General features: G+C 35.4%; 2 protein-coding genes across 3 annotated transcripts in view; both read right to left on the bottom strand.

Moving 5' to 3' along the window:
• LOC18009996 (AT-hook motif nuclear-localized protein 5) overlaps positions 1-2,040 on the bottom strand; it is a 2,708-nt gene extending 668 nt beyond the window's left edge. Inside the window, exons 1-4 of the mRNA XM_006391678.2 lie at positions 999-2,040; positions 427-494; positions 193-324; positions 1-101 (exon numbers count right to left, since the gene is read on the bottom strand). The exon at positions 1-101 is cut by the window's left edge and continues 668 nt beyond it. Coding sequence (XP_006391740.2) covers positions 1-101; positions 193-324; positions 427-494; positions 999-1,506 — 809 coding nt within the window. The 5' untranslated portion in view covers positions 1,507-2,040. The remainder of the gene's footprint in view (positions 102-192; positions 325-426; positions 495-998) is intronic.
• Positions 2,041-7,069: 5,029 nt separating this feature from the next.
• LOC18009821 (lysine-specific demethylase 5D) lies at positions 7,070-16,066 on the bottom strand. Of its 2 annotated transcripts, XM_024159909.1 has the most exons (26): positions 15,955-16,066; positions 14,526-15,852; positions 14,230-14,287; positions 13,941-14,063; positions 13,743-13,800; positions 13,468-13,604; positions 12,784-12,945; positions 12,582-12,668; positions 12,216-12,398; positions 11,820-11,972; positions 11,550-11,732; positions 11,380-11,445; positions 11,142-11,237; positions 10,477-10,563; positions 10,279-10,395; positions 9,977-10,184; positions 9,803-9,867; positions 9,503-9,561; positions 9,284-9,415; positions 9,030-9,189; positions 8,611-8,946; positions 8,449-8,505; positions 8,218-8,316; positions 8,032-8,127; positions 7,757-7,947; positions 7,070-7,471 (listed from the first exon to the last, which is right to left on the bottom strand). In XM_024159909.1, exons 2-26 carry the CDS (start codon positions 15,827-15,829, stop codon positions 7,300-7,302), a joined length of 4,389 nt encoding a protein of 1,462 aa, XP_024015677.1. In that variant the 5' UTR covers positions 15,830-15,852; positions 15,955-16,066; the 3' UTR covers positions 7,070-7,299. The 2 variants fall into 2 exon arrangements, with proteins under 2 accessions (XP_024015677.1, XP_024015680.1); XM_024159912.1 differs by lacking the exon at positions 15,955-16,066 and having other exon boundaries at positions 11,820-11,969; positions 14,526-15,829.
• Between the last annotated feature and the right edge of the window lie 349 nt (positions 16,067-16,415).

Genomic DNA, 16,415 nt, shown 5'->3' with positions numbered 1-16,415 from the left:
GGACCAGAAAGAGAGACACTCAAACCGCCTGTTGGACTTTTGGATCCACCTTCTTCATTCACCAAATAAGAACCACCTAAACTTAGAATCTCAAAACGTCCCTAAACAACACAAAGAAAGGTTAATCAAGAATCTTTAGTTTTCCAGGTTTTTAGTTTTTTTCTTAATCAAAGGAGTGAGCCAGTTTGAAACCTCGAATGTCATAGAAGGCGCTGTTGAAGCGGGTTGGCGCAGCGTGACTGAAGAAACTGTTCCTGTGCCTGACATTATACAAAGAGCTCGAGGTCTTTGCTGCGAAAATGACAGAACTTTCGACACTATATCCTGTGATAAAATGAAAGGAATTAGATACAATGAAAGCTGCAATAATGAATCAATTTCCTGATTGTCAATAAACAGAATCCTTTTATTGAAATGAGAGCTTACTTCTCCTGCTCCAACACTGATGACATGAGGTGCAAAAGCAAGTCCAGCTGAAGTGTTCATCCACTCACCTAAAGTAATCAACAGAGTCAAAAGATCAGAAATTTACAATGACTAAGTTTCATACTATTTTGAGTAATGACCAATTACTTATCTAAAACACAGATTATACCACACATGGATAAGTCAAATTAGTATTTCACAGCTTTATAACAAAACAATCAGTGTTGAGTAGCAGTCACAACGGAGCCAAAAGCAACAACCTGAATTGACTATAAGTTCTATAGCTTTTACCATTTAACTTTTTTCTGAGCACAAGGTCAAGCCAGGCTCATGTTCTTCACAATGTACATAAAAAGCTTGAGACTTTAACCAAGAATTCCTATTGAGTAGACACATTCCAACGACTAATTGCTAATCTAAACACACATCTGAACGCAAATGAATCAGTCAATTAGCAGTAACATCAGAGCTAAACCAACAATGCAGAAGAATCATCTACAACTTCTAGCATCTAAGCTTTCAACATAAGCATAAGATCTAAGCACTTTACATATAAAAACTTGAGATCTCACCAAGATTAGCCAAGCGTTGCTTTCTTCCAGTTCCAGGAGGTCGACCTCTGGCTCGTTTAGGTGCATTCGGATCAGTCAATGCAGAAGAGTCCTTAGACTTATTACTAGCAGAAGAAGGCATAGGAGAAAGCCCTAAAGAGACTTGTCCATCAGGAGCATACTTTCTCGGCCGTCCACGTTTCTTCTTAACCATCGGTGGCTCCATCGGCGGCGGCAGCTGCGGCAGAGGCGGCTGCACCGCCGCAGTAGAAGCAGACGAAGCCATCCCCATGTGAATACTGTGTCCGAAATCCGAGTGCCTGTGCTCGGCCATGGAGAAAGGAGGTCCTGGATTGTTGGCCTGAGGATGGTGAATGTTAGGGTTTGACATTGGCCTCATTCCCGGAGGAGGCGGCGGCGCGTGAAGCCCACTCGCGACCTGGGAAGGTGAGAGATTTGTGAAGGCTCCTCTTTGGAGATAGTACTGAGAATGCGAGCCTGGAAATGCCATTGCTTCTCTCCCATCCATGCATTTAAAACCCTAAATCACAAGTCTTTCACAGAGAAGAGATTTAAAATGGGTTTTTCCCCTCTTTGGTGAAAAAGCGACACTTTTTAAAGAACAATTCTATCTACCACCCAGAAATCTTAAACCCTAATTCCTCGAGGTAGTAGAGAGAACAACAATGGCGGATTTACAGAAGGTTGTTATTGAGAACCCTAGAAGAAAAAGGTTAAATCTTGAGCTCACTTAAAAGTAAAATTTGCAGATTTGAAATAACGAAAAGGCTAAGAAATTAAGACAACAGAAGCAAGTAGCTCTCCTACTGTTACAGTCTAGGTGAGTAAGGGAATCTAAGGAAAAAAAAGCTAGATTTGATTTTGAAATCTAGGGTTTCTGAGATGAAAAACGCAAATGCACATCAAAGGAGAGACAAGAGAAGATGACAGAAGAGACAAATCAGGGAGAAGAGAAAAAAAGGGAGAGACAACAGATTTCTAATTTTAATTTTCTTTAAAAAATATTGTGAAGTGAAACTTTTGAATTTAGCCTTCTCTGAAAGTTAGAAGACTGAAGAAGAGAGGAGAGTGACGACCATTGGTCTCGCTTTATATATTTCTTTCATTATTGTGGAAAAACCTACTATTAAAATGGATTTTTTAGAATATTAAATTGGTTTGTTTAAGAATATTTGTATTGAAAAGCAAATGGACTTTCTTTGATAATTTATAACAAAAATATAATGTCACATTAGATCACTAACTGAAAATGAAATTTAGTCATCCATATTATTTCCTTTAATATTTATTTCTTTTCATGTATCATTTGCTTTTTTTTTAGTTTTTCTTTTCATGAAAATTACATGCTCATTTTAGATAATCTATTATATAAAAAGTGAGTTGAGTATCACAAATTTGACACCTAAGCACTCATCCTTTTGACACATCATCTTCTAAACAATTATTAGATTTTTATTATTTAATAATTTTTAAAAATATTTTCGTAAATAAGCATCAATTTATTATTTAAATCATTGAATTCAGTGATAAACATACATTTATTAAGATAATTCTCCTAAAAAGTGTGATTCATCTCCTTATATACAAGTTATTTTAGTTAGATTATTGAACTAAAAAAAAATAAAAATAGGAGCAGTCATAAGAGGTCGAGAAAGAGAAAAGGAGAAATAAGAAAAAAAAAAAGAGGAGAAAGAGTCATGAAAGGAGGAAGAAAAGAGAAGAGAGGACAAGCCGTGAGTAGGAGAGGAAGAGAGAGGAGAAGATTAATGACAAAAAAAAAAGAAACAGAGAGAGCACATAAACACGAGTAAGGAGAACAAGTGTTGGGAAATCTATTATATAAAGAGTGAGTTGAGTCTCACAAATTTGACACCTAAGTACTCATCATTTTGACACATCATCTTCTAAACAATTATTAAATTTTTATTATTTAATAAATTTTAAAAATATTTTCGTAAATAAGCATCAATTTATTACTTAAATTATTGAATTCAGTGATAAACATACATTTATTAAGATAATTCTCCTAAAAAGTGTGATTCATCTCCTTATATACAAGTTATTTTAGTTAGATTATTGAACTAAAAAAAAAAATAAGAGCAGTCATAAGAGGTCGAGAGAGAGAAAAGGAGAAATAAGAAAAAAAAAAAGAGGAGAAAGAGGGAGGAAGAAAAGAGAAGAGAGGACAAGCCGTGAATAGGAGAGGGAGAGAGAGGAGGAGATTAATGACAAAGAAAAAAAAAGAAACAGAAAGAGCACATAAACACGAGTAAGGAGAACAAGTGTTGGGAAATCTATTATATAAAGAGTGAGTTGAGTCTCACAAATTTGACACCTAAGCACTCATCATTTTGACACATCATCTTCTAAACAATTATTAAATTTTCATTATTTAATAAATTTTAAAAATATTTTCGTAAATAAGCATCAATTTATTACTTAAATTATTGAATTCAGTGATAAACATACATTTATTAAGATAATTCTCCTAAAAAGTGTGATTCATCTCCTTATATACAAGTTATTTTAGTTAGATTATTGAACTAAAAAAAAAAAAGAGCAGTCATAAGAGGTCGAGAGAGAGAAAAGGAGAAATAAGAAAAAAAAAAGAGGAGAAAGAGTCGTGAAAGGAGGAAGAAAAGAGAAGAGAGGACAAGCCGTGAATAGGAGAGGGAGAGAGAGGAGGAGATTAATGACAAAGAAAAAAAAAGAAACAGAAAGAGCACATAAACACGAGTAAGGAGAACAAGTGTTGGGAAATCAGAATAGATGACGTCGCAGAGAAAGAATGGACCATCACCACCGCAAAGGAGAAAAATTGAGAAAGGTATATCTGTTTGTGGAAGTAAGTAAAAAAGGAATCAAAGCAAATCAGAATGACTATTAGATACGATATCAATTACTAACTCAACAGAGAATCAGCGATGACCTATAAAAGCTTTTGATTTCTTTATTTCAGTAGACATCAAAATATCCATGCGAAGGCTAAGCAGCCACTATACAATGTTCCTTTGCAAGGAGACCGCCAATGGAGGTCTATATTCTATGAGTCTAATTGTGAGTATGTGTAGAATATATTAGCTGGGTCAATAAGTAACAGTGTTATTGTATAGCTTAAGAGTTCTTTAATTATAATTTACCAAAATTTTATTTATTTGCTTATAATATAAAGTTTATGTAAATGTTTGTGGATATGTATGACAGTTTGTTTAGCTAATTAATGGTTAAAATAAAAAATTTACTAATCATTTTAATACATTCCATAGAAATACTTATAACCTACTAAACAGAGGTAAATATATTTTACCATGTTCAAAAAAAGAAAAATTGTTGAAAGTTTGGCACCAATCATGTAGGAACTAAGTGGAACAAAAGATGAAAAAATGAGTAGTAAAATGTTATCGTTCAAAGAATCTATTTGAGAGAGAGAGTGTGTGTGTGTGTAGTGTTTAGAAGGATTGGATTAAGATTGTGTTTTGGTGATTTCATTGGCAAATATTATCGTATAATTAGGTTTTTTAAGAAAATTACAAATCCAAAATACAAAAATAGTTTTCAAAGTAGATTTAGAGTAATATTTTAATAATGCAACAATAATTTTTAACAATGTGAAACAAATAACAACTATATCACTGTGGTTAAGAGAGAGCTAAGAAGTTTTTATAGGAGTTGAGAGAAGTGTACACAACGTGATATAGTTTAAAATATATCAGTGCATTTGTGTTAAACTATAGATATTTAGAACAATTTAATATTTTAAAAAAATCTTTCTATTTTTAAATATATATAACAGAAATAATAGATTTTTACACAGTATTAAAGTCATCAATTTATTGTGAAATTTAAAAAAATACATTATAAAAAAGACCTGCGTGTATACGCGGGTATTCATCTAGTTATATTCTAAAAAATAGGATAATATACTATTTTTTCCTTAAAAAAACCAACGAAACTTATGTATATACTCCCTCCGGATTTATTTAGTTGTCGTTTTAAGGTTATGCACACAGATTAAGAAAATATTAATTGTTTTACTTTTTTAATATAAAAACGTCATTAATTATCTATTTAAACATAATTCAACCAATAATAAAATAAATTGCATAATAAAAATAATTTGAAAAAATAAAAACTAATAAATATTACATTGAAAACTGAAAACGACAACTAATTTAAAACAAACAAAATTCTCTAAAACGACAACTAATAAAAAACGGAGGGAGTATAATTTAACCCCCACCATTCGCATTTGTTTCCTATGTTTTTTATTCATATATATATATATATATATACTTTACTTGTTCAAATCTGTTTTTAAACCAATTACTTGTTCAGTTACATCCATTGGTAATCCAAGTGGCTTGTACAAATTTATTGTTAGTTATATGTTGTACATTATGTTATGTTCTTAATTACTTTAATGTTATTTTAACGTCAATTTAGTTATTTTTTAATATAAAAAAATTAACTAGAAGTCTAGAACAACAAATTTGGGGCTTGGAAAAAGAAAAAAACTAGATTAATAATTTTGTTTTAAGACAAACAAAGCGACTTTATTTGTTGGTTCTTGATTAAAAAGAGGGTTTTTATGAGAGAGATGTGTTGTTGACTAAAGAGAGGAGAGAGAATGGGACCCACTTGAAAAGAGAGCCAAGAGGGATATCTCTCTCTCACATGTCTAAATCACTTTGCTATTTCTTTCTTTGCTTCGGACAGTGAGCCCTCTCTCCTAACTTTATTTTTTTCCCATTTCTATATTCTCCTTTTTAATTTACTTTCTTTTCTCTAAATATATTTTTCTTTTAAAAGTTTTCAACGCGATTATGTAAAAAAAAATCATATGTACCTCTAAATATTTCTACCTAATTTGAAAGTTTGTATGATGCATTTAATATCCGGTGGCTAAAGAACCCGACCAAAAATTCCATTTAGTCATAATTTCAAGCTAGATATAAATAAAGTCTTTTAGATTTTGTTTTGCTACTCACAAATCCAATTTCTGATTAATTTCTTCATAAAAATTAATAGTCTGTCCTTAATCTTTACACTAAATAGCTTGATTTGTCAACAATCCACACTAACAGCTTCAACACCTACATAAATTTGACTTTTCACAATAGAATACAATAATTTTGACTTTTTTTCTCTAACTTTTTTTTGCCAACTTTCACCTAAATCAATGTGACTTGTCTTTTTATATATCTTCTTAACTTGCAAAATTTCATGAAATATCGCATACATATTTGAGGCCGACTAGTACTGAACTTCATTGTTTTTTCTCACTTAAATGGCTATAAACATACAAAAATTAGTCACAATAAATGTAAACTTAAGAAGTGTAAATCACAATAAATGTAGATTTTCTAAAATGGAAGAAGAGTGTTGAAGGAGGCTTTCAGCTTGAGGATGGTGTCTGAAAAGGTACAATAAAGCTCTGTTTCTATGAAAGTGCCTTAGTTAATATCTTCAGAATGCATATATATACACATTATACGTGTATGTATATATACATATAGAGAGAAAGAGATGATGATGTATTAAGATTGTGGGTCTGTGAAACATGATGTCATCAAAAGTGGGTCTCTCTCTGATTCTTGTAAGGAAAGTGATCTCAACTGTTGCTTTTTTTTATTTTCCTTCTCATGTATTTGTGGGGATAGAGATATGATTCTCTTCACACATTGTGGTGGTCCGGAGATTTTTTTTTGGTCCAATAGTTTCAAATTTCTAATAGCTGCTGATAATCTGGTGTTCGTAGAGTATGTTCATTTTAAATTTGAATCCTTTTTTTTGTCTTAACATATATCAAGGATACCCATGATATATATTGAAAATTACATTTTATGAATAATTATTTTTTTAAGAAGATAAAATTGTTATAATCAGTATTCCATTGATATTAACTTTTGATAGAATTACATACTTACATACACATCAATGGTAAAAGTAACCAATGACAACAAAATTTTGTGTTATAACAACACAAGAATTTCTAGAATATATCAGTCCATAAATTGCTGTTCTGATAACAACTAACAAGAGATTCGATTTCAGAACCTTAAAATATGTTGGACAGAACATTAAAACATGGAAATTGGGTGTATATATATACATAGTTGTGATATAGTTTTAAACTAATGCAGTATCATTAAATTCAGGTTACGGATCCAATAATCTGTTAAGTCCAAAACCTTTTATGTTCTCCATTTTGTAATGGAAAGATTACAAAGAAAAAAAATGACTTGATACAACCTATCTAAATTGAATAAATTAAATTGCTCTATATTCTTAGACTCTGAGATTATTTTGGTTCTACAGTGAAAAACCAGGGAAGAATATGAACCTGAGGATTCCGTTTACCTATCCGTTTGATGCGTTTTCGGTTTTTCCACTGTAAATCATCAACTGCTGCATCAGTCGGTACCGTTCTTGTCCGTCTATGGTTCAGTGACGGTGTCTCTAGATCCCCTGATCTGTTAATAGAGATATCAATCAAACAAATAGATCCGGAAAAAAAGGAAAGAAAAGTGATAGTGATTGTGTTAACTTAAGCATCTCATTGAAAAACTTGCAAAAACTCGGGGTCTAAGCCAATAAACCTCACAGAACCCACATGGCAAATAGCTTTTGATGGTGAATCAAACTACTGAATGAAGGCAAGGTATAGAGGCTTCAAAAGAGTATGCTTTGAACATAACATAGGTGAATAAAAATTAAAAATGTTGGTGGAATTGTGTTTGGATGGTAAAGGAACAAACCTGGGGGGATCAATCTGTGGAGTGGATTCCGCCACTGGACAGCAAGCAGAGCAAACATAAGCCTCGGGCCGCCAATGAAGTTTAACACAATAGGTGTGATACCATTCGCCACATTGAGTACAAGAAACCATGGATCTTGAGTTGTATGGCTTTAGACAAATGCAATGTAACATACTCCGAGCTCGTAAGGACTACATCAATCAACCATGACACAAACAGTCTTAGATAACAGTAAGGTTATGTGCTAAGCTTATTAACATTCATTTCTCATTAACCTGAAGTTCTTCCTCTGCATGGACAGGCAAATTTTCACCCTCAGAAATAAGCTCGAAAACATCTTCCAAGGCAAGAGCACCCGAGTCTGTCACCACCTGCGGATTAAACCAATAACTCCCATTTTCGTTAAGCATTCCAAATGGGTAGTAACCAACTGACTGAGAAACCGTGTGTTGGTCATGTACCTTTCTAGCTCGTTTAACCCACTCTAATCCAGTGTCTTTTAGCTCCACGAGCCTCTTGCCTAAGTAATACTCTTCAGGTAATATTTTCAGTGTTTGTCCCTGTCAAGAAGCAAATAACCAAAACTCATCAAGCAGATCACTTGGGTAACCAGATAAGAGAATCCAAATCTCTACACGTAACCTAAAGGCATCTCAGTAGGCATAGGAAGTTGATACATTATCAGAACATACCTCGTTTAAGTGTTGCTGGATTTGCTTTAACGAGGGCTTTCCTATATCGACTAGAAACTGCCATTTAAAGGTGCAATTAAACGATCAAAAGGGGTACGTAACCACACATACATCTTGAACAAAAGTGTAAAATCCAACTAAAATTCAGCACTCTATTTGTACCTCAGACGAAGGTGAGCTAGAGCTTAACGAGATGGTCTTACAAAACCATCCTAGTTTTAAACTTGCCGTTTGAAGTTTGGGAAGCTCATCCAAATTGATACCAAGGGACACACCCGATGTTATAGCGGACTCTACTCTGGTTATCAAATCCCTAATTTTCGGAAGGATCGTGCTATGCAAACCATCATCTATTTTCGCATTGTCCAATAAATCTTCAGTTTCTTGCAAGAGCTGATGATTGTCACACTGCCACCTCTCGCAGTTAAGCAACAATGTTTCAAGAATCATTGGCTCTTGAAGTTGAACATTAAGCGATTTAGACTGAGAAACTAGGTCCTGCAAAAGTTAAAGCATTGAATACTCCAAAATCACATGTTACAGAAAACAGAAACCATAGTAGGCACAGGAGGCAGACAAACCTTTAATACAGGAAGTTCAAGCGGAGTACACGGAGACGATGCCATAGAAGAAGCGGCAGATAAAAAAGGCTCAGATTTCTGAAGCCAAGTTTCAGCCAACGAAATTGTGTTCTCTATGCCCTTCAGAGAGGGCAAAACGGCATCAATGTTGACTGACGTCCTAGGAACAGCATCTTTTAATGAATAAATGACTTAAGAAATACTAAGCATGGGCTGAGTTAAAAGAAAATTACAAAGCCTGAACATAAAAATACCTTATGAGATCTTTAAGCTCGTACATCTGAGCTGCACTAGCAAGGATACTGCTTGCTCTTTCCTCCCAACACCGCGCTGCTGACAAAATTCCAGAGATCTCAACAAATAACTTCTCCTCCTCGATGTGTAGTCTGGAAAGAGCAAGTCTTGGCATGAGAATAAAAAAGAAGTAGAATGCCAATTACATATTCTATAATCAATATTAATGGACAACGTACACAACAGCTTCCGAGAGCAGCTGCTCAATGAAATCCAGAGACTTTCTTGCAGCATAAACCTACATCAAGTTCCATACCAAAAAAGCTGCATCAAAGATATGAACCACGGAAAGAGCACTCGAAACATGGAACCTAATACTATTTCATAATGCACAACAAATTTTCATGCATTTTGCATTCAATATCAAATGAAACAATGCAAAGATGTATTGCAAATTGTTTTCAGGAAATCTTGATAACTATTCGAGATTAAAGAAACAAATTCAATTTTTTACAAAAATAAAGAAAAAAAACATTTACCGTTTGAGCTTTTTCCCGGCAAGATGCCTTCTTCAGTTCATCCTCAACAAGAGGCAGTCCTTCAACTATTTCAGGTACTGTGGTTAGGTCTATGCTATGACAATCCATTACAACGCAAAAGTAGGTGGGGAGCAGACAAGGCCATAAAAGAATGTCTAAGTATAAAAGTAAGACCTTGAATGCCTAACGATGCTCCATCCTGTAGAAGGGAACTCAGGTCACTGATTAGCTTTCGTTGGTCCTTGCCTTCACGGACATCAACCATTGTATCATTAAAGCGTGACATCCAAGACAAAGTGTCAACATGGTACTGCCTCAGGATATTCAACTCGGGAATGTTAATGCTGAAACTATCGAATTCATGAAGCAACTCTTCCACATTCTGTGCAGAAAAGAAACAAATGACTTCAGAAAGGTTCAAAAAAAGTGTTTCTTGTTAGTCACACCAAAAGATAAAGAACAAAAGAAAAGCCAACCTTGAGAGATCTAGAACCACTCAAAACTTGTTTACATTTATCACGGGCTGATTCTGATTTCTTTAGCAAATCCAGGATATCTTCTGTTTCTGGAAGTTGCACGTGAAGCTCCAATATCTATTACAGTGAAAAGACGATTAGAACAAATGATCAAAATAACAGTGTTATCATTTTCCGAAAGAGAATATATACAGTCACCTCTGACTTTAGCTTAGAAAGAGCATCCAGTTCAACTCCTGGAGGTTTTGTATCTGCGAGATAGAATCTCGCCCTTTCAGCTAACATCTGAGGACCCATGAGGAAGAGAGATTGTCAATTCAATACAAGGCAAGAAAGGAAAGAGAACCTGGAAAATCGGAACCGCTAGACTAGGATTATGATAGTAAGCTTTGCAAAAAATAAGGAAGGCAAATACAACTAGATTTTTTTTGCACCCACATGGCGTCAAGTATCTCTAAGACCTTCGTGGATATGCAGGCACTGAGAAAATTACTGAATAGATACCTCTAAAATTAACAAGGATCCTAAACACTATGAGCCTAAACACTATGAGCCTCCCATAAGCAAATTCATCGATAATCAAGTTGGTTATTCACCCCCAAGTAGCTTAGAAAAAAGGATATCTATATAGATCTGAAATTAATCGAACACTTATGCACATCAAATCTCATAATTCAAACATACCCCAGTATTTATTATATATGGAATCTTAATTCAAACCAATAATATTCACATATTCATCTGAACTCACACACCCTCATAACAGATTGTCCTGTTCTTTAAACCACAAAACGTGACTACTAAGATATTTTGAGCTAGAGGAAAAAATAAGTATGTGTATGTATGTCTGAACCATGACCTACCTTTGCGGAAGAGATTTTCTTTGACAAGTTCTCGTGTTTTCTTAGGGAGATTGGTGAACTGGATACTTCGGAATGCAATAGCTCCAGCTGAGTAATCTACCAACAAAAACAAGTAACACTAATCAAAATGCATAACATGAATGATTTTACTGAATTTAGCTAGATTGGACTGTCATATAACAAAAAGGCAGTTTCTTCAAAACTATGTATGGAAGTAACGGAGTTGGTAGTGTCATACAGTTGGGCAACTTGACAGAAGAGAATCGGTTTTCTCAGACAACTTTCTAGCCTCTTCAGCATAGTCCTACACAGAAATGGAAACGTGCTTACAAAAGTGATAACAATAATTGCAAAAAAACAGTATAACGATCTCAAGGAAAACTGGTTCATTGCAGGTACATGGCTAACCTTTAATTTAAGATGACCAGAGTGGAAGCAAGGAACGGGGTCAACTCTCAGCAACTCATCAATAAACTCCAAGTGAACTTTCTGTGAATCATTGTTGGCTTTACATTCGACTTTTGAAAGACAGTCACTAACAGCTTCAGCCCATATCTTTGCTTTGATCAAACTTTTTGCAACATCTCGTACCTGTGCAACATATATAGAAAAGGTTTTCTCGAGAATCTACCCAAAGAGATATATACAAAAGCCTTCCAACAGATACTCGAAACTCACGCGGTCCATTTCTGATCCAGCCCAAAGAAACTGTTCTGCTTCCTTCAAGAGGATGGCATACTCAACACTAGAAAAGACATCGTCGAAAACCTTTGATGCGCGAAGAAGCCAATCTTCTGCTGGTCGTGCCTGACTAACTTGCATTCCCTCCTGCTAGTATCAGAAATGCAGCAAGAGATTATAATAAGATTCAAGGCCCAAGCAACCATATGATATCATATATACAAAGTCTAGGTTAATAACTCCTTACTAATTTAATACTGAATTTTATAAAATCCTTATATAGAAGAGATAAGGATTAAGAATGGCTGTGCTACCGGTCATATATAATCCAATAACGAGAACAGAAAACAAGAATCAGCAGTGTTATTTTGCAAACCATAAGTATGTATTTACCTTTTTGTTGAAAGAAACAGATCGTTTGGTCCCTGAACTCGGCCGTTGTGAGTTTTTAGTTTCTTGTGTTTTACAGCCACCAGAATTTTCAACTTCTAGTATCATCCCATGCAACTCGGCAAGGGTATAACGATATACAAGACGCAACTTTGTAGGTTCACATTCACAGAGGTGCTTCCAGTGCTGGATTCAAGATTATTAACACGTAGGTAAATGGCAAAATCAAGAAACAAGATTGTTAAGAAAAAAATGTGGCTATTGTAATGCACCTCTAGAACCCTCAACAGGTTCTATCGGTAAAATATGCTAGCCTGCTGCCTGCCTGAAGTTGATCGCTCTATAAAAGGTTAAAACATAAATATTTACCTCCAAGCATGCAAAAACAGATGGCCTGCAATTGCAGACGATAGCAGAAAGATGCAGAAACTGCTGGCAGATGATGCATGCTGGATCCTACAAATAACGTTATAAAAGTCCACACCTCAGAGCATTATTTTATGAAAGTAGCATGAAAGAGTCGAAAAACTGAACATCGAAACCAACAATATCTGATTGCAGAAAGAAAAACCTCTTCGATGCCCACAGAATCAGAGCATTCAGGCAGAAACATAGGAGAAGATCTCAAAATACCACTTTTCCAGAGCTGCTCTCTCCAGGTTTTTTCCTTGCTGTATATTCTGAGCAATTCTTTCTTCAAATGTATCGACCCTTCGCTACTGTAGCAGTTTCCCTATAAGAGAAGACAATTAAAATAGTTACGGAGGCTGCGCAAATATCCACATTTGTTGCTTGAAGCTAGCATACACAATTCTACTAGTAGCCAACAATATATTAATAGTGGATCATCCCGTCCAATCTATAAGTTATGCCTCTTTAAATGTTGATATCTCCAGTAGCCACTATCCTATTTGATCTAGGGTAGCAAAATTAGTAATTCTAGTACTAAATCTTCTTTCGTGAATGCAAAAGATATAGACAATTAATTAATCAACCAAAACCAACAAATCCATCGACACATAAAAGCAGAACAAGCTTGAAGCATTCACCTGAAGCTATTGCCATCATTTGATATGACCACTCGACAAAGAATAAAATGAATTGAGCATTTTACTTTATGGAGTTATATTAGTGACAGCTCAAAAATAAATACTAATTATGGACATCGGTCCAACCAGACGAAAATGGGCATACAACTCATCTTACAAGCCTTTCATATCAAGTTTTAATGCTTTGCTAATATTTTTTTCTCTACCTTAGCTACCACACAGAGAAGCTCTTCGTGAGATATGACTGCAGGTTTCCGGTACAGCCGGTACAGCTCTGCCCCAGAACCACCATGAGGTAGCCAATCAGCAGTGGCAAAGTTGACGGCCTCTGCGCAATTTAAACCTGGAAAGACAAAATATGCTAGTTTATCATAACCTGTACAATGGCATTGCTAACCAAACTCCCTAATGAAATTGATTTAAACAGTTTAACACGCAACTGGTGACGTGACTATGATAATCAAAATTAGAGTTGGCGTACCGAAATTGAATCCAGCATGAAAGGATTTTGGAAATGTGATCACAAAGTTTCCAGGCTCCTAGCAGTGAGAAAAAGTAGAGGGATTATGTTGGAATACTAAAAAGAACTCTGTGATTTTAGAAATGCTAACAAATACAAACTTGCAATAGAAATGCTAATCAATTGCTTATCAATGAACTATATAGTTATATATCAAACCTGTAATACTGTGTAGACCGGTACTTTATTTTCTTGTAAAACAGTCGGGCTCAGCATGGTAACCAGTTGAAAGAGCAAATCTGGCTGAGCATCAAAGAGATCAGGAAGTGTTTTCCGCATGACCTACAGAGATAGCAAGCACACCTTAACTTTAGTTTCTGAAAGTATGTATATATTCCAATGAAGAACAAAGAACTTCTACTAGACTGTGAATAACTAGCCAATTTTAATAGCATCAATTAAAACCCGTTTGAGGCTTGGATCACCTATAAACAAAAGAAAAACTAACCTTTTCAAAAGCACTAGCAGCACTGCCTGGAACACCATACCAACATTTTGCTTCTCCCCTGAGGTATGAATAAAAAAAATATATAATTCATTATTCGGTAACAGACTCTTTCAAGATAAAAGACGCAATTAAGAGACTCAATTTGAATGAAAATTTGAGAGTTGACTATAAAGTATAGAATAAGGGAAACTGGCGACTTTCCAGAATCGAAAATAGCGCAATACTCTATATGCTTCAAAAGCACGACGAATAACAGTAGAAAGAAACAGGATGAAAATTACTGTACAGGTACATACCAGTGTAGATAATTCACAGAGTAAAAACAATGGTCCTCAAAATGCCAACAAAAAGAAGAGAAGAGCATTCCAAGATATAGCCAAGGCACTGTAACACCATTAATGTTATGCCGAATGGCCTGAAGCATAGATCCTTTCAACTTGGGCATGTTATTGAGATTCCAGGGACTACCACAATATTCATCCCATATATTTTCCTCAACTGATTCTGGTCTTTGGTCGCCTATTCGAGGAAAACCACTCCCATAAACAGACGTATCCAAATCATTACCATACATGACTTCAACCTCGCCAACTGATCCTTCTACTATTTCCCAAAACTTTTTCTCTATCTGCGTCCTAGACACTGACCCTGAACCAAACCACTTCCTCTTCGCACGATCAGCAATGCGCTTAAAATCTTCAAGCGATAAGCATTTACCGGGCACAAATCCAAACGTTTCTTCATCAGTGTTTAAGCACTCAAGGCAGTACCAGTTCCCAGGTGGGATATGCTTCAGTGGTGGCGAGAGACAATAGATATGCCAACCTTTATTACAACTATCACACAAAAGCATCACTTCGCCGTGTTTGCCACTTTTGCATTGCTCACATGCTTGATCAACCCCTTCCTCATTTTCCACCTTGGGATTGTTTCCTTCACCATTTCTTTTCCTTCTCTTTGAGCTCGAGAGTTCAGAGCATCTTCGAATCCTTTTGCATCCCTTTGCAGCATCTGCATTCATCCGGTTGTGATAGTTCTCAAAATCATGCAAATGCTCTTTGTATAACTGACACAAGACATGCTTAGCGCATTTAGAGATCTTTTCTCCAGAGCTCATGAACTGATAAACTTCCCCCCATCTCTTCCCCTTGATAACCTTGTCATAACCCCCAAACCTCTTCACCGCATTGAACAGCTTACACAAATCCAAATCATCTCCTTCAAAGACCACTTTCTTCTTCAGCTTCTTCCCTAAATGCTCCTCCAAAAACCTATTGTACTCAAGCTGAAACGTCTTGGGATTACAAGAAGCAGGACGGAACTGCAACCGGTGAATCTCTTGTGTCTTTGTTGGAAACTTGACAGATTCCAAATCCAAACCGAAAGGCGGTTTCCAACATTTAGGCGGAACAATCTTGCAAATCCCATAAACCTCTGCCTCTGGCTTGATCTTGTATATATACTCTAATGGATCTTTGAATTCCTCTTCGGTCGGATAATAAACCGGTCCAGACGGCACATTAACCGATCCTCTAAGTTTCTGATCTAAAACCCTCTTCTCCACTGCCTTAACTCTACCTTTTCCCATTACCAAACACATCCACTAAAACTCACATTCATAACCTACGAACAAGAATTTTTTAAGCCAATTTGATCAATAACCCTAAAACCGAAATTTCAGGAACAGTGAGGGCAATTCAAATTCTAGGGTTTTTAGCAATTTACCTTTGAAATTCTGAAGAGAGAAACAGAGCTCGTGAAAACTAGTAGAGGAGACGAAGTGCAAGGAAATTTATTATTCTTTCACACGAATTTGGTTTGTGAAGATTTGGAAAATGGATTTTTGATAAAAAATCGTTTCTTTATAAAGCTCACTTGCCGAATTTCCAAAATTGGGTTTGGATAGTAACGGAAATTACGAAACGGAGACAAGGAAGCGAACTGTTCTCAGTTTGTGTTTAGGCGAAGAGACCTTCGTGTCGGTTTCTATTGAAGAAGAACTGCTTGCCGTTTATTTTAACTGAAGAGGAACTACGAGTAGTCTATATTTAACCGCTATAACGGATTGTTAGGCCTAAATGATGAAGGCTTTTCTTGTAAGGCCCATAATAAAGCTGCCCAGTGATTCAGTAGCTAAATTAGTTTCCGACAGTAAGCTAAATTACGTGTCCCGAATAGTTTTAAAT

Source organism: Eutrema salsugineum, unplaced genomic scaffold (assembly GCF_000478725.1).
Source record: "Eutrema salsugineum unplaced genomic scaffold, Eutsalg1_0 scaffold_8, whole genome shotgun sequence".
In the NCBI taxonomy this organism is placed as follows: domain Eukaryota; kingdom Viridiplantae; phylum Streptophyta; class Magnoliopsida; order Brassicales; family Brassicaceae; genus Eutrema; species Eutrema salsugineum.
The sequence above is the reverse complement of the archived record's forward strand: the minus strand, read 5'-3'. Positions and strand labels throughout refer to the sequence as shown.